The 19,947-nt window shown below is 42.3% G+C and overlaps 1 protein-coding gene and 1 pseudogene across 1 annotated transcript; one reads left to right on the top strand and one right to left on the bottom strand.

The window, feature by feature from the left end:
• Positions 1 to 418: 418 nt before the first annotated feature.
• LOC142401681 (alpha-crystallin B chain-like) lies at positions 419 to 2,208 on the bottom strand. The gene is made up of 3 exons (XM_075487146.1): positions 1,869 to 2,208; positions 1,477 to 1,599; positions 419 to 1,383 (listed from the first exon to the last, which is right to left on the bottom strand). The coding sequence occupies exons 1-3, from the start codon at positions 2,046 to 2,048 to the stop codon at positions 1,192 to 1,194; spliced, it is 495 nt and encodes a 164-aa protein (XP_075343261.1). The 5' UTR covers positions 2,049 to 2,208; the 3' UTR covers positions 419 to 1,191.
• Positions 2,209 to 3,724: 1,516 nt separating this feature from the next.
• LOC142402153 (cilia- and flagella-associated protein 54-like) overlaps positions 3,725 to 19,947 on the top strand; it is a 38,738-nt pseudogene continuing 22,515 nt past the window's right edge.

Consider the following 19,947-nt stretch of genomic DNA (forward strand, 5'->3'; position numbering starts at 1 on the left):
GGAAATCATGTGATTAATTAGATTTAAAAAATGTAATCGTTGCCCCATGTACAAGACGCTACAGTCCTCGCTGCAGCTGGCCCCGGTTCGAGTCCCGCATCGGACGGCCCTGTGCTGCATGTCGTTCCCCCTCTCTCTGCCCCCTGCTTCCTGTCTCTCTAAACTTTTCTATCCTTTACAGGCACAAAAGCCCCCAAAAATTATATTAAAACAAAAAAAACCTGCGTTAATGCGCGATAAAAATATTTATCTGCGTTAAATAACGAGTTAATGCGATGATAATGAGTTAAGTCGCCCAGCCCTAGTTTTTTACCAATATTACCAAAATGTATGAGACACGTAATTTTCAGCTTCTCGTCAGATGTGCAGCATCCCGCAGAAGTCTTTGAAAAGTAAAAGAAGCACAAAACACCTTGAATTAGATCTTTCAACATTTATTCTATTTATTGTTTTCTTTGTTAGTGGTCAGCAGAGTAAAGTGAGATTCCTGCATCTACAAGTACAAATGCACTTACTATCACTGACAGGACAGTCGTACAGCTAACCCTCAGCAGCTCAGAAGTTCCCCACTTAGAAAGGAGCCCGGTGACAAAAAGCCATTGCAAAACATCAGTTCCTGTGCTCATCCATTATTATATCCCTCGTGCTCATCTGTGATCTGTCCCCTCTGCAGCAGAGCACACACCCTGGTCCCAAGTCCTTCTTTTAAATGATTAAAAACAATTGTAAATGCCCTCTCTGAACCCTCCTCACACATGCAGAAACCAAAGCTGTTCTCACAGGCTTTAATAGGGTTTGCAGTCTTGTTTGGGTTCTTAAATGCAGGGAGCATGGTGCAGACACCGTTTAACAAATGCCTCATAAAGGAACTACATAGATATGGATAAATTAGCGGTTATGTTTAGAACAGCTTATGATCTCAGCAGCTCCCGAATTTAGCAAATCATCTTAATAAGTCTGTAATAAGCTCAGATGTACTCAGTCAGATATTCAGACAGTGGTTGTAAAATCATCAGAATGATCTGAAGTAAGAAGTTAGCTGGTTTATTAGAAGGAATTGGGACTTTCGGACACAGAGGCCTGCCCTTTATATGCACTGTAATGCAAAGATAAGTACGACAGGTTAAATATAAAAACAGGTAGCACTGGCAGTTAGTAGCAGAACAGTGTCAAGGCTGTGGGCTCTCTGCTCTACATTTTCTGTTTCTGCGTCGCGTCCTCGTAGGAAATAGGGATGGCGCGCTCTGGTCCAGAAGATGACCGAGGAGCCGTGATTGTCAGCACACCATCAGCTGACAGATTGGAGGTGAATTCAGCCGCTGACGCACCAGACGGAAGCTTGTACTTCCTCAGAAACTCTCTTGACACGAAGCCGTGATCGTCCTGAAAACAGAGTTAGTCAGCAAATCAGTGTCAAGTGTCACCAATTGAAATCGTGTCTGCTTTTCCCGCTCATGTCATCGGGCCCTTTCCAACCTGTCTGTCTTCGTGTTTGGCGTGCACTGTGATCAGCTCGTCGCTGACGCTGACAGACAACTCATCGGGGGAGAAATGCTTCACATCCAGGTAAATGACGTAGCGATCCTTTTCCAAGCGCATCTGCACAGAGAACACAGCTGTGATCGAGGAGCAGTGCAACAGCAACAGCTGTTTTGCAAACAGCTCGTTGTTGTAAAAACTCTCTGAAGTGAATCAGTACTGGCTTCAGAGGGGCACGATAGTGTTTAGTGGCATTTATGATAGAGCTGGGCAACGATTAAAATCTTTAATCTAATTAATCACATGATTTCCCTGATTAATCACGATTAATCGCATTTGTACGCAAAATCCAAAAGTGAATCAGTTAATGCAGATTAACTGTACTCTACCTCACTGTGTCCATTATCCGGAAAGTTGGTCCAGCGCATCAAAGACGGGCGCATGAAGGGGAAGGAGAAGGAGTAGGGCATCATCATCTGCCAGTCAGTGAGAGATTCTGCCAGGGAGAGGTCAGAGAGGCGGTTTGGGAAGGCCCTGCGGTACCGGGGGTACTGGATGGGAATATCCATGGTGAGAAAACGATGGGAGCGAGTGAAGCTGAGTCCTGGTCTGACTTGGTTTTAGATGGGTGCAGCTATGCTTTCCCGCACCACATTTATACGCCTTTCCCTCCCGTCCCATCCCATCCAGCCCGTCTCTGTACATGTACTCATCCACCCTCCAAGTCTCCGTAACCTCCCATCCTCACTTGCACAGGGACTCTGCCAACAGGCTGATCTTTCTGGAACAATGATGTCAACTGTTTATCCCTCCATCTCCCCCATTTGTTTTGTCTGTCTGACTGCCACCAGTTGTCTGTCTCGCTCCCTCTCTCCACAACCCCGTGTCCTTCCCTGTCCTCTCGGCCGTGAGGTGACGCTGGCTGTGAATACTGCTGATGCCCCCATACTAATTCCCCAGGAAATGCCCCTGTCCGCTGTGTTTGTGTGTGTGTGATTTCGTCTGCGAAAGAGCAGACAGAGTATTAGCCTGCTGAGCTTTGAGTGCCAGAAGCTTTAGTCCTGCTTGTGGAGTGGATGTGTGCTTGAATAGGAATTGATGAGTTTGTCTGGGACAGCATTAGATGACACTGTGTGTGTATCATTTTGCTATGAGCTCAGATTTGAAACACGAAGTCCTTTCCAACGCTTTTTTTTTTTTTTTACCAACCATCTTCTTTCATTTTCTGCCTCATTCTACCAGTTATGTAGTCTCAAAAGTAGATGACACGACAAAATCTGCGTTCATTAAATCCAATAATCTTTAGAAACTTTTTAAATCATCGTGCCAAAAACTACTGTTCACTGTTTAAGTTTTCTCCACCGTCTATCCATTAAGAACTGCTCTTTTAAAACCACCATTAGAATAAAAGTGTAAGCGTGGCTTAAAGTCTGACAGTAATATAAAGTCACTCCTCAGTCTTTGCCTAAAAAAAACCATGGTTTGTAAAATGTGGGTTTGGGAAGTATCCTCATTTCTCTACATGTTTTTAATGATCTTTTTATTTTATGTTGCCGAGTTAACAAGGGCCCTCTCAGTTTCTTCTTCTTCCTCTTCACCAATGATAAAGATATTTAATTTATTTTACGTTTGTAGGCTGTGTGTTGTCTGCAGCTGTGTTTCACCCAGCCTGCCATTAAAGTGCTTTAAAGAGGGGATAGAGCCTTTTCCGCTGCTGGTTCTAAACTGTGGAACGATCTCCCATTTCACATCAGACAAGCCCCATCACTGTCCATTTTTAAAACTCGTCTTAACACCCATTTTTATTCCCTGGCTTTTAACCCAGCATGATACTCTGTTTCTGTTATTGTTTTATTGTTTAAATATTGGTATTGTTTATTATTGTTTTTACATTGTTCTTGTGTTTTATTAGCGTGGTGTTTTATGCCTTAGACTTCGTGTTGTTATTCATGTACAGCACTTTGCTTCAGCCACGGCTGTTTTAAAGGGCTTTATAAATAAAGTTGAGTTGAGTTGAGTTAAAGAGGAATACTTTGTTTACATTTATGTGTTGATATGTTCAAAATGAATAACATCATTTTATTTATATATATTTTTTTTATTCTTGTCAATCCACTAACAATGATCTACCAATAAAGGAGTATTTCATATCCTATTAGGTCTGTTTTGAACGTTTTTCTCCTACTTCCTGTCTACGCAGCTCCGTTGCCATGGTGATGTGACAACCGTTAGTTGTGACAGAAATTCAGGTTTTCAGTTGAGTCCGCAGAAATGGACTTACCGGCTACTTATTATGGTAAACTCAACAAAAGGAATCCGGTTATTTCAGCCTTCAAACAAGACGTGAACTCGTTTTTCACACTGATGAAAAAAGCGGCCTCTTCCGCCGAGCAAAACGGCGGCTGTTTGGCTAAAGGGTAATGACAACGTAAATGTTAGCTTATCGCTGTCACTGTGACGTCAGGAAATAAAAGAAGCTATAAATGATAATTAGCAAATGGTATTTAGCACTGCTAATTGTGGGCCACAAAAGAAAAGAATGCAGCTGTGGACTGGATATCATCTAAAAAAAATATATCCATCTAAAAAGCCTCTTCTTTTCTTCAGGACAGTGAACCAGGGGCACCTTAACTTCTCTGATGTGTCCAGGGTCTCAGTACTTTTCTGTTCTCCTTCCTGTTTGTTCTGTTCACCTTTAAAATGATTGTGTTTTTAGGATGAAAATTCTCCTGGAGGTACGGAAAAAGTACAAACACCGACTGCCTGAAAAGTTTTACCAGGAGCAGGTGTTGCAGATTGCAGATTTTCTCTTTGGATTAAAGGTAAGCGACAAATGCTGATAAAAGTGGGTTTCCACAGCTTTGCATCAGTATCATTTCAATAAGGGCTTTGTTATTTTATCAGTCAACATAAACAGGGTGGTGATTTTACTCCTGCAGAACTATCTCATCCACAGTTTGACCTCTGCTCTTTATCTTTAGCTGTACCAGCTGGCCCGGTGGCAGGGCTACTGTCTCCACCTGTCACATTTCAGCTCAGTGAAAATAAATGACATCAGAGACGTGGTCCACTTCATGGCCTGCTTCTTCCCTGAGGGTTTTGATACAGACCAAGACGTCGTGGCCATGAAGGTACTGCACTAAGCTGTGCTACTTGTGAGCTTGTTTTGCCATATGGAGAAATGTCATAGATGTTTTTAGGTATCTGGACCAAAATCCTGTCATAACTACAGTATAATATAATGCATATAATGTGTGTTTAGGTCCGTGCGATGCTTGGCTGTGCCCTTTGTGTGTTTGAGGAGGAGAAAAAGCTCAACGGTCTCAGCCGGAGGGGACTCGGTAAACTGCTGGGTGTGCTGAATTTCATACGAATCATGATGCAGGCGTTTCAGCAGCACGACCGCTTCTTTTGGCAGATACTTAACGGTATGTTAGAACAACTCGAATAACTCTGTTATTAGAGAGAAAATACACACAAGTAAGTTCTTCTGTTTGCACACTACTGGGAAACGTTTCAGTTTTTGTCCAGATATATTTAAAGAACAATTTAAAACATTAAAAATCTACTTTTCACTCAGAGGACTTTCTCTGAGTGCAAACTGCTCCCTGAAAAACGATTTCAGACGTTGGATATTAGTGACCTCACTCATTTAAATGCCTCAAAAAACTCGTAAAATATGATCAAGATGGTTTTGTTACCAAACATCATCAGGAAAAATCAGCCGTCAGTGCTGAGGCTGAGGATTCCTGTTTTTAATCTACCGAGCACAGCCCAAAGTCTCAGGACAGTGAGGTTACACAGCTCCTGTAGAAACAAATCCTGGCTGCATCCTTGGGGCGGCTGTGCGCCTCGTGTGAGGAACAGGTGAAGTCAGAAGCTATTAAGCTACAGGTAGAGAGGTAGAGATTCTTCTTTTTATGGCTGTGAATACAACCAGTTTCTCTGAGCTTCCTGTCTCATCCGCAGGTGTTAAACTACTACACTTCAGTTTCCCATCATAAACACAACAGAGGTTTTCATTTTTCAAGCGACTTCTTTGCAAATTTGACCCACGAGCAGCTGATACTAAACCAATTACAAAGTTTGATGCTTTTCCAACCAGGAGGCAGCGGGAGTACGAGCAGGCATGCTTTTAATGTGTTTAATCTTTCCTGCACTCCCACTGTGAGTCCGGGCTCTAAAGACCTGCCTCTCTGCCCTGGTTTCACCACTTCAGACGCCTGCTGGAGCACAAGCAGGTGTTTTATGTTTATGAGTTGTCCCTGATCATCATTTTTGGCCTCATCTCTGTTTGTTCTCTACAGTGTAAGCACAGCAGAGTGAATTGATCTGAGTTGAGACTTCTCTGAGATGTGGGCTGAGCTAGATTAGCACATTCACTACGAACAAGCATGTTTTATTGTTGATGCTGAAAGAAATCCATTGCACAGCCTTATTATTAGAGCTGGGCGAGTTAACTCGTTAATTATTTATTCATTTTATTATTATTTATTTATTTAAGACAGTGGAGCGAGGCTTCTACATAAAAACTACAGAAAGATGCTGATGTTAAAAGTGTGTTTGCACAACAAATGTCATGGCACTTTCGTTCATATGGCAGCACATTTAAAATAAAACTAAATGCTAAAAGCTATACACTACTTTTGGATTCACTTTTGGATTTTGCGTACAAATGCCATTAATCGTGATTAATTAGATTAAAGATTTTAATCGTTGCCCAGCCCTATTTATTATTATTCTCAAATATCTTCATTCTGTGTCATGTTAATTTTCTCTTTCTCATTTGACCAAGGCTCGTTACTCATCTACAACATCTGCCGTTACTTGATGATGATCGGATGCTGTGCACAGGTACCGTTAGAAAGCTGTTGCTTTTCTTGTTTAAACTTTCTTCCCAAGAGCTTTTTTGGGCGCTGTGATAAGCAGTGTGTGACACAAGATGTGAACTGCAAGAGTTTATTGAAGGAGATCTGCAGAGTCATGGCTGATTGCTGTAGGTCGGGTGGATTAAAGGGAGTTTGAACTGATTCGGTCTCTTAGGCACTTTGCAGGACACATGCTACTCTTGCTTAATTAACGCTGTATAAACTGCACCGCACCATCATTTTCTGTTGAATCCTTTATGACACGTAACGCCACCATTCATGCTCCCACCCAGGCGCTGGAATACCTCCTGTGGGCGAGCATCAGTGTTGAGCTGTCCGTCCCTCTGATGACGGCCAAATATCTGCCCTCCCTCGTCACGCTCTACTGCGCTGTCTGTCACTGTTACTATGACAACCAGGCTGAGGCGCAAGCAGAGGTGAAAGACGTGTGCATCCAGACAGAACACACAGTCACTAAAGAGTGTTCACAGGCTGATCTGATAAGTTAGAAATAGATTCCTTTGGATATGTGTGACAAAGAGGAATACTTTGTTTACATTTATGTGTTGATAGTGATCTATCTGCTGCTCAAAGACTTTACTGTTCCAACACGGGTTATCTCACTCTTAGCTTTTGTTTGGGGGTAATTATGGACCTTTCCATTTGAACTTAAATGTTGTTTTTTTGTATCTGGTTTCGATTTAAATGCCTTCAGAAATTTGCCCGAAGAGCCCTGGGAAAAATTAGTGAGATGGCAAAGCTGGAGGAGCAGAGTGAAGTTCCTGCCACCAGAGAGACTCAGAGAGCTTACAGAGAAGCCTCTATCAAGGCAGGACACTCTTGAACTGTTTCCATGGTTACTGTGGCTAATTCTTCATTTTTCACACCTCCGATTGACGCTGTTTTACCATCAAAAAGATGCAACTAAAATCTTTAAAATCCTACTGAAATATTTACAGTTAAATCACAAATTCTGAGTCTTTTCTTGTGTTTTTGTTTTTTTTTCAGCTGGGTGCGCTGATGTTCAAGGGAGCCGTGTTTGAGACCAGGACACACAAACATGCATTCAGAGTCAAAACCAAAAGTACCCTCAAAGACATCCCAAACGTACGAACATGCACTTAATTTGCTGTTAAATGTCATCCTTAACTGTACGATCACTTAAGACCGTTGTTAGAATTTAAACCAAAACACTGTTAACACTTTATAACTTATCTAATAACCGATACTTATTTTATTATTTTTAGGGCTGGGCCAGTTAACTCGTTATTATCACGTTAACTTGTTATATATTTAACACCGATAAATATTTTATCGCGCATTAACGCAGGTTTTATTATTGTAAAAGTCTGTTGAATGCATCACATTTACAGCAAATACCACGAAGCATGGAGTGATAAAATAAAAATAAACTAGCATCACCGCTACAGGTGCTCCTCGGTCTCTGTGTGAAGCTCACGGAGCTAACCGGCGCTACTTCCTGTTTGACTTTTTTCAACATAAAAGCACGTATTTCAAAATAAATAATAATAATAAAAAAAACTCCTTTATTTACAGCCAAGTTGAATTGTCTTCTCACCGTAGTAGTTCCAGTCTAAAATATCACTTAAAGGCAAAACACACGACTGATAGCAGCAAGTCATTCAAGGAAACAGACAGTGGAGCGAGGCTTCTACATAAAAACTACAGAAAGATGCTGATGTTAAAAGTGTGTTTGCACAACAAATGTTATGGCACTTTCATTCATATGGCAGCACATTTAAAATAAAACTAAATGCTAAAAGCTATACACTACTTTTGAATATTTTTTGGATTTTGCATACAAATGCGATTAATCGTGATTAATCAGGGAAATCATGTGATTAATTAGATTAAACATTTTAATCGTTGCCCAGCCCTAATTATTTTGGATTTTATAATCAGGTTAATTTAGCCATTTGTGATATTTTTTAACTTCATACTGCAAAAGCACATCTCACTACAGACACAAAGGTCTCTTACGGAAACTGGTTAAGCGTCTCGTGCACAGAGGCTTGAGGGCCGAGTCCCTTTGCTGCATGTCTTCACCCATCTCTGCGCTCCCCCTCCTGTTCACCTACTGTCAAATAAAAGCCGCAAGTGTCCAAAAAGCCTTTAAAAGATTTCATCAGGCTTTCTGTCAGCTTATTCTGTGAGTTCATGTTGTCCTTGTAACACAGTCTTATCTTTGAATGTGTGTCTGTGTGTGTCCTGCAGGGTCCTTGGCCTCACACCGCAACAGAACGCATGCTAACAGACCTGTTCGACTGCGGTGCAGGACAGTTCTTGGGCGTTTTGGAGGCACTTTGGCACAGCAGCACACGCCCTCTGCAAACGAGGATGCCAGATGACACGGAGCTGCAGGAGGTGGTCCTGGAACTACTGTCTGCTGGCATGAGCATCCTATCCGGTGAGTAGAAAAAAGATAAACCATACGGTCACAGTAGTAATGAGGTTGTTGGAGTCATGCTGTTGTTTGCTGATGTGTGTTAAGGAGTCGCAGGTACTGGTGAGAAAATGTCTGATGACCACCGATGCCTTTCTGCTGTTGTGCTGACACCGGCAGCGACTCTAATAGATTTAGCAATTACAGGTAAGTCCCAGTCAGTACGTTGAGCTGTGGAAAGGTGGTTTCTTTGCGCTGGTGTTCAGAAATCATTGTGCAGTGATGTGATGTGTGGTTTTACCAGGTGAGAAGAAAATTCCCATCCTGTCTGCAGTGAGGTTCATCAAACTGTTGTTCCAGTACAAGCAGCCAGATACGTTCAATGAGCTCACCGAAGAGATGCTGCCTTTACTGTGTGTGAGTGGCTCACATTGGAATCTGCTTTAATTCTCATCACCCAGAGAGGGGGGAAATATCTGCTGAAGTCTGAGTGTGAAAGCTTGTGCGTCTCTCTCTGCCAGGCTGTGGAAGGTCAGCCATTCAGGAAGGCCGAGCGGGAGCTGGCTTTACTTCAGCGCTTCAACAATCTGTTGCTTTCTCAAAGGAGACATCCCAGAGAGGACAGCACGAAGGAGGCTGACAACGGTAACAGTGACAATACAATTACATGTTGGAAAATGAGTACAGTTGTTTATTATTACAGCTGGTTATTATTTGATTACGTCAGGTTGTTTGTGGACTGCTGAATATTAGCTAATGCTAATTAAAACAAAGTGCATCCCTTTCTCCTTCTTTTTAATGTTTCCACAGACGAGTGTTTCTTCTTCGTGAGTGACGAGCTCACCTGTCTGGTGGACACCCTTCACATGTCTGTTTGTGGCTCCGCTCCTGTAGGTTTTGCACCCTTGTGTGTTGGTTTTTCTTACTGTTTCAGATTTTAAAAATGGGCAGGTGGAGGACCTTTTAACCCTTGTACATTCTTCACTTTTGGGACCCTCTGATGTCTCTCGGGTCAAATTGACCCGGGCCATATTTGGGGCTTTAAAAACATTTCTAACAAAAAATTTTACTTCATAAAAAACATTAACATATGTCTTTATCTCAATTTCAAACAGCTGAGATAACATATATGTTTAATGAATACAATCAGTCTCTACTAGAACACAGTTAACAATGGAAGTGTGACTACTCTTTTTGTCACAAGGTTATAATTGATGTAAAAAATCCACTATACTCAAGACTTGGGTGTCATAAATCATGCTTATCTTGGAGAATACATGGAATATATGGAAGCTCTCTCACTGGGGACGAAGACCATTTAATTTGTCCATTCTTAGACAAATATGTCTGTGAGGCTCTTCCAGCGGCCACCTGTGGTGCTCCTTGTGTGTGGCGCATATTCCGAGTGAAGGCAATCTTCAAATTCACTTTCAGAATCAGAACACTCTGAATTGACATCTAAATTATCCTCATATTCGGAGACATCTTCCTCTTCCACGTCGCTATGTGTCTGACTCTCTTCAAATATGAGCTCCAAAGCCCTCTGGCAGCTAAATCTTTTGGTCATACTGATGCTGGAAGACTGTAATTTAGAGGATAGTGCGAGAAAATAACATCTCAAGGAATAACATCTAAAAGAAGAAAGTGAGAACAAACAGCTTCTCTGTGCTTTGATGATAATAATGTAACATTGTGTGTCTGTGTATGCGGGTCAAACTGACCCGAAGACCATATGAAGGATGTAAATGTGTGGGGTCCAGTAGCATGTGTGTTTGTACATGTTTATCACAGAAAATAAGCTCAGGCTATTGAGTTTCAGGGAGAAAAAAATGTATACTTGTACCATTTTTCTTCTTTTGAAAATTTTAAACGGGTCAATTTGGCCCGAACACCATACAAGGGTTAAGTGTAGGGATGGGAATTGATAAGATTTTTACGATTCCAATTCCATTTTCGATTCTACTTAACGATTCGGTTTTTTATCGGTTCCCTTATCGATTCTCATTTGGAGAAAAAGGACAACAAACCGGTCGATTAGTATCAACTTTGTTTAGTTTAGAAGTAATACGAGTCATGACCTTACAAACCCAACAACGGTGAGGTCCACATTGGTCTATCATGGCCTGGGTAATTTAACTCTTCCCTGCTCTGGTGAAAGGAGAAGCTGGAGGTAGACGTGAACTGGGGGTAGTACCACCAGCCTCTGGCTCTGAGCCAGTCAGGCTCTGTCTCTCATGATTTCATCTAAATGTAATGCCTGAAAAGGCATTCATTTAACCTTAACCGTTACTAACAGCAGGTTTTACAATGAGGCAAATGGCGCTAACATGATAGGCAGTGTTTGTTAGTTAGTTAGTTACCTGCAGTGTTAGCCGAGGACATGCTAACGTTGCTAACGTTGCTGGGTTCAGATTCACCAACGTTAGTCCGGAGCGGATCGAAAACGCGACATTCATTCATAGTTATTGCATGTTGGTAGTATTTCCTCCCTTTGGTGAAATATTCACTTTGCAAGTTGCCCTGTTGTCGTCTTTTTTAGGGATGTGTAACCAAACTTTCGAGTGTTTGTACCGCTTGCGTGCCATGTTTACTGTTGACTGCTGGCTGCACTGGACTCGCCACGCAACGTTGCGTGGTGACGTCATTCGCGCCCACTGGAATCGATAAGGGAATCGTTTGCAAAATCGCCAAACGATTCCAAGGAATTGAAAAACTGGGAACCGGTTCTCAACAAGAACCGGTTTTCGATTCCCATCCCTAGCTAAGTGCGGAAATGCATCACATATACTGCATATCTGCATGTTTGTGCAGGAGCTGCAGCCAGACGGGGACTTGGTTTTGGACACCGTGTTATTTCTGTGGGATAAGGTGAAAGTGTTCATGCAGGATCGTCTGCAGAGTCTGGAGTTTACACGCTCCGTACAAACGGTAGATTATTATGACAAGGTACGTATTTAAAAAGGAAAGCATTGTCACAAATGCACATTGAGTTCATACTAGGGCTGGGCGAGTTAACTCGTTATTATCGCGTTAACTTGTTAATTATTTAACGCCGATAAATATTTTATCGCACATTAAGGCAGGTTTTATAATTGTAAAAGTCTGTTGAATGCATCACATTCACACAGTTACAGCAAACACCACGAAGCATGGAGTGATAAAATAAAGATAAACTAGCAGGTAACATCACCGCTACAGGTGCTCCTCGGTCTCTGTGTGAAGCTCACGGAGCTAACCGGCGCTACTTCCTGTTTTACTTGTTTCAACATAAAAGCACGTATTTCAAAATGAATTTATAAAAAAACTCCTGCATTTACAGCCAAGTTGAATTGTCTTCTCAGCGTAGTAGTTCCAGTCTAAAATATCACTTAAAGGCAAAACACACAACTGATAGCAGCAAGTCATTCAAAGAAGCAGACAGTGGAGCGAGGCTTCTACATAAAAACTACAGAAAGATGCTGATGTTAAAAGTGTGTTTGCACAACAAATGTTATGGCACTTTCATTCATATGGCAGCACATTTAAAATAAAACTAAATGCTAAAAGCTATACATTTTAATCGTTGCCCAGCCCTAGTTCATACGTATTGTGGAATACTGTATTTCTAACAGTGATGTTCATTTCTTCAGGGTAAAACCTGAATATGAACTGCTTTAACGGTATTACTCATGAACATGTTTGCAGTGGCTGTGGTGTCTGTCTGTGCTGTGTGAGGTGGCCCTCGTCTCTGAATCGGCCACTTCTGACTGCATCATGATGGCAGAGATGATCTACACATTGGGCATGCAGCTTGAGAGAGCATCTGAACCAGGTGGGAGCGTTTTCAATCATTAACACGACTGAAACTACCCTTTTTTTTTGCTTCTTTATCTCCATCAGTCACACAGACGTTAGCGGTGACAACATTATTATTGTCTTTTCCCAGCAGATTGGGAAGCAGGTGGCGACAATGTGAAGCTGAGCTCTTTCTCTGTTCTTGGGGTATTTGAGTGCACTATCAAATGAAGAGTCTTTATATATTGTGGAATATGGATCTGACTGAACAAATTACACACCAACAGTTTGGAAATGTGCATTTGTTTTGTCTGAGTTTTGTTTGTGTGTGTGTGCTTTGCAGAAGTCAAGCACAGAGCTGCTGAAGAAGGTGTGCCAGCTGGTAAAAACGGGTCTGGAAGCTTTAGCAAAAGGTGCAGCTTCACTACATCCTCACGGCTGCTCAGCAGTCACCGATTCTGCCTTCATGCAGGTTGGCAGCCAAGCCACTGTTGAGTTAGGATCTCTGGATTCATCTTTAATAAGTTGACCATAAATCCTCTTGCGGATAGAAATGGACCCCCTTTCATGCATCGAGTACCATAAAGAAGGGAAAGGAAACAGATGAAGCAGAATCAGACTGTCAGCTCGCTCCGTCTACATCTACGTTTCTGCTGGCTAAAGACCTCCACCTGGAGCTTGACATCCTTCACCACAGGGCTTCCCTCAAGTTACTGCAACTAAATGCAGGTCAGACTCCCTGCCACACTGACACACTGATTCTTGAAAAGAGTTTGTACTCATCACTATACTTCTGAGAACTGAAACGTCCTTATTTGTTTATTTTTTTTCTCACTATTTTATTGAATTTTTCACATTTTCACACACGCCCCATATAACCAAGGCAATCAACAAAAACAAGTGCCCTCTTTGGATACACATCTGCAGATATACATCTTAAATTGGCTCTATATGAATGAATTGGATTATTTCATAAATAATAATGATTACAATGAATTGAATTCCAATTGGCTTGAGTTGGACTTTATTATTTAAGTGCCTTGAGATGACATTTGTTGTATTTGGCGCTATATAAATAAAACTGAATTGAATTGAAATGTACAGGTGATAGTAGTTCAATATAGAGACTGTTGGCTCTTGGCATCCTTGCCCGGTCGTTCCTGTCCTTAGATAACCTCTTCCTCTTGAGACAAGTCCACCCCATCCACAAATGTCCAGAGGGGTCTCCATATGTTTTCGAATAGCTCACTTTTCCCTTTTAGGAGATATGTTATGCGTGCCAGGGGTAAGGTTTCCAGCATTTGTATGATCCATTGTTTGATACCTGGCGCTGTTGTTTTCTTCCAGAAGAGTGCAATCAGTCTTTTAGCTCGCAGTAGACACATGTCAATTAGTAACTGTTTACACTTGGTAAACAAAGTGTTTTTTGGGATACACACCTAGTATAAAAAACCCTGGATCCAGAGGAATGTCCTTCGAGACAAGATGTTCTATATTTTACTTAATTGTTTTCCAAAATGTTTGAATTTTCCTGCATTCCCAGAAGCAGTGAAATAAAATCCCTTTTTCTAATGAACATTTTGTGTATGTGTGAAATGTCCTTATTGATGCTGGAAATACGTGGCAGTGATTGTAGAAATGACAGAAAAAATTAGGTGTAAATGTGCCAGTTTGTCTCGAGACTTTTTGGTTTTGTTTTGTTTAGTCGCTGAGTCTGAACTGTTGGATCGGATCAAGAAGAACAAGTTGTCCAAAGCTCTTTTTCTGACCCAGAGGGCCTTGCTGGAGCACAAAAACAGCAGCAGCAGCAACACTCAAAGGCTCCTTGAGGTGACACAAACCAAACACACTTCCTGAGATACTCACACATTGTTTATGCATGCAATGGATAGTTACCTCACATCTCATGACTTTATGGTGCAGAAAACAGCAAAGTCTGTAAATTTACAAAGTGTTTAGCATCATTATTCTTTAAGAAGAAATACTGCATTACATGCTTAAAATAAACAGTGTTCTGTTGATAATGATTAAAGGGATAGTTCGCCTCTTTTGACATGAAGCTGTATGACATCCCATATTAGCAATATCATTTATGAACATTTTCTTACCCCCTGCTGCGTCCTGTGAGCTGAGTTCCAGCCTCGTTTTGGTGTTGACGAAGGTAGTCCGGCTAGTTGGCTGGGGTTTAAAAAATAAAGCGTTTTGCTTCTCAAAACAATATGCGTTCAAAAGAGTAATACATTTGCATCACAAAATGGTTCATCCAGAAAAAGTCAGACCTTACAATCGCTTGGCCCTATTTTCTCTCCCTTCATATCACTGCCTGCTGCCGCCTGCCGACAGCCGCGCCTGTTACGGTGTTTGCTGCTCGGAAGCAGGGGACTGCTCGGTCTGCACTTCAGTCTGCACAGCAGGCAGTGATACGAAGGGAGAGAAAATAGGGCCAAGCGATTGTGAGGTCTGACTTTTTCTGGAGAATGATTTTGTGATGCAAATGTATTACTCTTTAGAACGCATATTGTTTTGAGAAACAAAACGCTTTATTTTTTAAACACCAGCCAACTAGCCGGACTACCTTCGTCAACACCAAAACGAGGCTGAAACTCGGCTCACAGGACGCAGCAGGGGGTAAGTCTAATTTAATAAATGATATTACTAATATGGGATGTCATACAGCTTCATGTCAAAAGAGGCGAACTATCCCTTTAAATGTTCAGCTGCTAGTAACGATGATTTTCTGCATGCGTGGCAGAAACAGATATCCACGGTTAAAGTATAAAACAAAAACAACAGATCTTTTTCTTCCTGTGGGGATCTCCTTCTGTCACATATCTCTTGGTCTTCACAGGAGGCCTGGACCCTGATAGAAAAGGCATGTAAGGAGGAGAAAAAAGTGCATGTGACCGTTCCTAAGACTCCGGCTAAAAGGAGAGGTGAGGCAGCGAAGGGGGGAGGAGAAAACCCTCCGCCTCCTCCCATCCTGCTCTCACGCACTGACCACTCCTTAACCTTTGCCCCAGCCCCACATGGCACGGAGGAACAGGTGAGATTGGCTTTTAATTGTCATGATGATAAGACACAACCTAAATCGTTTTGATCTTTTCAGTTTTACCTTTGCTACCTCGCAGGTGTGTTGGTACCAGCTCTGCGGACGCGTCGTTGAAGTCGTTGACCGGAAAGTTCGCCTCGGTCACTGCAGCCTGCCTGGAACTGGGAACATGGTGCCTTTCAACTGTTCCACTAAAGAGTATAAGGTTTGGAGAGGCACGATTTCTCTCCTCATCATTTATCTGAATGCATATGAAACTGCGTCTCCAGGTGCCGGCCGTTTCTGGGGAGTGTGTGCTGACGGCGGAGGGTCTGCAGCCCAACCAGAAGTATGTGTTTGCAGTTGCAGCCTACAGCAGCCAGGGGAAGCTTCTGGGAAACGCTATAGGGGGGACAACGACCCCACTGCTGGCTTCCATGCCTGCCCCGCTGCTGGCCACATGGGCTCACCTGGCTCAGGTACACCGCTTACTATTCAATTCAATTCAGTTTTATTTATATAGCGCCAAATACAACAAATGTCATCTCAAAGCACTTAAATAATAAAGTCCAATTCAAGCCAATTGGAATTCAATTCATTTGTAATCATAATTATTTATAAAATGATCCAATTCATTCATATAGAGCCAATTCAAAAACACTTTCCTAGCTAAGGAAACCAACAGATTGCACTGAAACTTGTCTTTAGTCCAATCTCCCGGCCTTAGCGTGCCTGAGGAGACTGTGGAGAGGAACGACTCCCTTTGAACAGGAAGAAACCTCTGGCAGAATCAGAACCAGGAAGGGTGGCCATCCGCCTCGACCAGCTGGGGTTTGAGAGGACAGAAAAGAGGGGAAAAAACACTGTAACACCATTCAAAGGATACCTGTTGGAACAGGGAAACACCAGTTAATGACCACAATAATATCACATATACATTAAAGCTGCAGTCTGCAGGATTTGTTGTTGTCATACGTAAAGTCCTACTTTTTGGCATTTTAAGAGTTTACATGATCTATCAGAACGCTTGAAGTTGAAAACGGTGACCTCCGTAGTCGCAAAATGCAAGAAATGCTTATTTTTTAACCGAAAAATAAAAAGTTATTCAACTTCCTGTCCCGCCCCATCAAAACACGTGAGAACTCATGCACGTAGACGTGCACGCCAGATGCGCTTACACGACTCCTCATTCATCAACTCACCTGTCATTTGTGATCATGGAGACACAGTAAGTAGACTAGCCCGTAATGAAGTTCAATAGTCTAGATAAATAAGCGTGGGGACGAGCCTACCTTGTATCGCGCGTGCACAATCGGTGATTGACAGGCAGCAGAGCCCAGCTCGTAACCTGATTGGTTACCTTTTACCGGTCCGGTCTGCAATTTTGTAAACAAACCTGCTGGCTTTGGAGGGACCTAGCGGGACATATAGGGGACCTAGAGAACTCATTTTTTTTGTATTGGGGTATTTAATGTACTACTTTCAGAATCCCCGGACAGTTCCAGGCATTATGCTTGAAAAAGAGTTGCAGACTGCAGCTTTAAGAGAGTAAAGTGAGGAAAGGTGTGACAGATGAGGCCCCCCAGCAGTCTGGGCCTTTAGCAGCTTAACTATGGGATGTTTCAGGATCACCTGAGCCATCCCTAACTATAAGCTTTATCAGAAAGGAAAGTTTTAGGCCTGGTCTTAAAAGTGGAAAGGGTGTCTGCTTCCTGGACATTTACTGGCAGCTTATTCCACAAGAGAGGAGCCTGATAACTGATATTCTACACAAGCAGAAGCAGAGAAACGACAGGATTACATGTGCAGCTTTACTGGTTTCTTCCTCAGGTGGCGTTTCAAACGGAACAGTATGTCTTAGCTAAGAAAGCCTGCAGGGAACTTTGGAGCCATTTTACTGAGCCGGACTCTGGGTTCGGCAGCACACACGATGGAATCGCCGCCACAGGGTGAGAACAGAGACATTCCACACAGATCCATTCAAGGATTTGGTATTTTCTTAAATCTTCTTCCCGTTCTCCGTGTCTCAGGATGCATAAACGAACCCTCCAACACTCCTCTCCTCATCTATGCCAGTTGTTCCTGAGCTCCATCTTCATCGAGGCGGAGATCAACATTCAGCAGGGATCGCTGTACTGCAGCTCTTTCAGTGACGTTGGACCATTCTTTTGGGAAGAGGTAAAAACTGAGCTGAGCTGCACATGAAATGTATGTTTTCCAGATGAAGCCGCCCTCTACTTTCTTTTCTTCATTCACAAATGATCAACCTCAGGATTCTTTGCAGGAAGCCCGACTGGCAGAGTGTGAGCGGCTGCTGGTGGCCATGGACTTGGCCATGTTTTTGAATGATGGCCGCGCCGCTGTGCAAGCTGTAGTTACCTGCTACGGCCTGTTGGCGCCGCTAATCTTCCATCAGATCGCACACGACCCTGTGGTGCAGGTACGCAAAGTCCTCACACATACGAGTGTTGAGTACATACGATGGTAGATAATTACAGCTGTGTGCGTCTGTGTTCTCGTGTCCAGGTGCTGAAGAAATGTTTGGTGGTTTTGGAGGAAAATTCAGGTCTTCTCAAAGACAGATGGGCTGGGAACACCTCAGAATCCCTGATGCATATGATCGCCTGCATCACTTTCTACCTGTCAAAGGTGTGTGTGTGTGTGTTTACAGTTTTTAGAATCATTTCTATTAATCAAATCAAAATCAAATCAAATTTATTTGTATAGCACATTTCATGTACAAACAGTTCAAAGTGCTTTACATAAAATAAAAGCATTGCAGCAGGGAGTGCAAGAAGCATTAAAAATACATAAAATAATATAAAGAGAAACAAATAAAATCATTTAAATGAATTTAAAATCAGGCAACAGTCTAGATAAGTTAAAAGATATTTCATGCATAGACACATGAGAAAATAAATGTTTTTAACCTGGATTTAAAAATGTCTCCATTTGGTGAAAGTTTAATCTCCACTGGCAGTTTGTTCCACTTATTTGCAGCATAACAGCTAAATGCTGCTTCTCCATGTTTAGTCTGGACTCTGGACTGGACCAGCTGACCTGAGTCCTTGGATCTAAGAGCTCTGCTGGGTTTATATTCTCTGAACAGATCACAGATGCCTAAACCATCAGCAGGCTTTTAAAATCTATTCTGTGACTGACTGGAAGCCAGAGTAAAGATTTTAAAGCTGCTGTGATGTGTTCAGATCTCTTAGTCCGGGTTAAAACTCCAGCAGCAGCGTTCTGGATGAGCTGCAGATGTTTAATGCTCTTTTTGGGAAGTCCAGTTAAAAGAGCATTACAGTAATGGAGTCTACTGGAGATGAATGCATGGATGAGTTTCTCCTGGTCTTTTTGGGAGAGGAAACCTTTAATTCTGTTGATATTTCTGAGGTGGTAAAAAGCTGCCTTGGTGACAGCTTTGATGTGGCTGCTGAAAGTCAGATCTGAGTCTATCAACACTCCGAGGTTACGAACTTGGTCAGTGATTGTAAGGTTCCGAGTCTCAAGATATTTACCAACGCTGACCCTCTTCTCTTTGCTACCAAACAGAATGATCTCAGTTTTGTCTTCATTTAATTGTAGAAAATTATCTCTCATCCAGGTGTTTACTTCCTCCAGACACTGACACAGTACGTCAGCTGGGCTGCAGTCGTCCGGTGACACAGACACATAAAGTTGTGTATCGTCTGCATAACTGTGATAATTGATGTTAAAATTCTGCAATATCTGACCCAAAGGGAGCATATACAAGTTAAACAGAAGAGGTCCAAGAATTGACCCCTGGGGGACTCCACAAGTCATGGCCACTCGCTCAGATTCATAGCTGCCAATAGTAACAAAATAACTCCGGCCTTCTAAGTAGGACCTGAACCAGTTAAGGACCGCTCCAGAAAGTCCAACCCAGTTTTCCAGCCTGTGCAACAGGATTCTGTGATCTACAGTATCAAACGCAGCGCTGAGGTCCAACAGAACCAGGACTGAAACATTACCAGAATCAGTATTCAACCTAATGTCGTTTAACACTTTGACCAGAGCTGTTTCAGTGCTGTGATGACGTCTGAAGCCTGATTGAAACTTATCAAGACTTCCACTTTCATTCAGAAAGTCATTGAGCTGGTTAAATACAACTTTCTCAATAATCTTGGATATAAAAGAGAGGTTAGAGACAGGTCTGTAGTTGTTCATCATAGAGGCATCTAGAGTTCTCTTCTTTAGGAGTGGCTTAATGGCAGCTGTCTTTAGTGACTTGGGAAAAATGCCTGATGCCAGTGATCTGTTAACTATTCGTAGGAGATCGCTTTCTACTCTCTACTTTCTACCCTAATACTGTATCTGAGTTTTTTTCCCCAAAATTCTGCCTTGGTGCAGAATTACAGCCGGTCCCAAAAATG

Source organism: Odontesthes bonariensis, chromosome 16, assembly GCF_027942865.1.
Source record: "Odontesthes bonariensis isolate fOdoBon6 chromosome 16, fOdoBon6.hap1, whole genome shotgun sequence".
Classification (NCBI taxonomy): Eukaryota; Metazoa; Chordata; class Actinopteri; order Atheriniformes; family Atherinopsidae; genus Odontesthes; species Odontesthes bonariensis.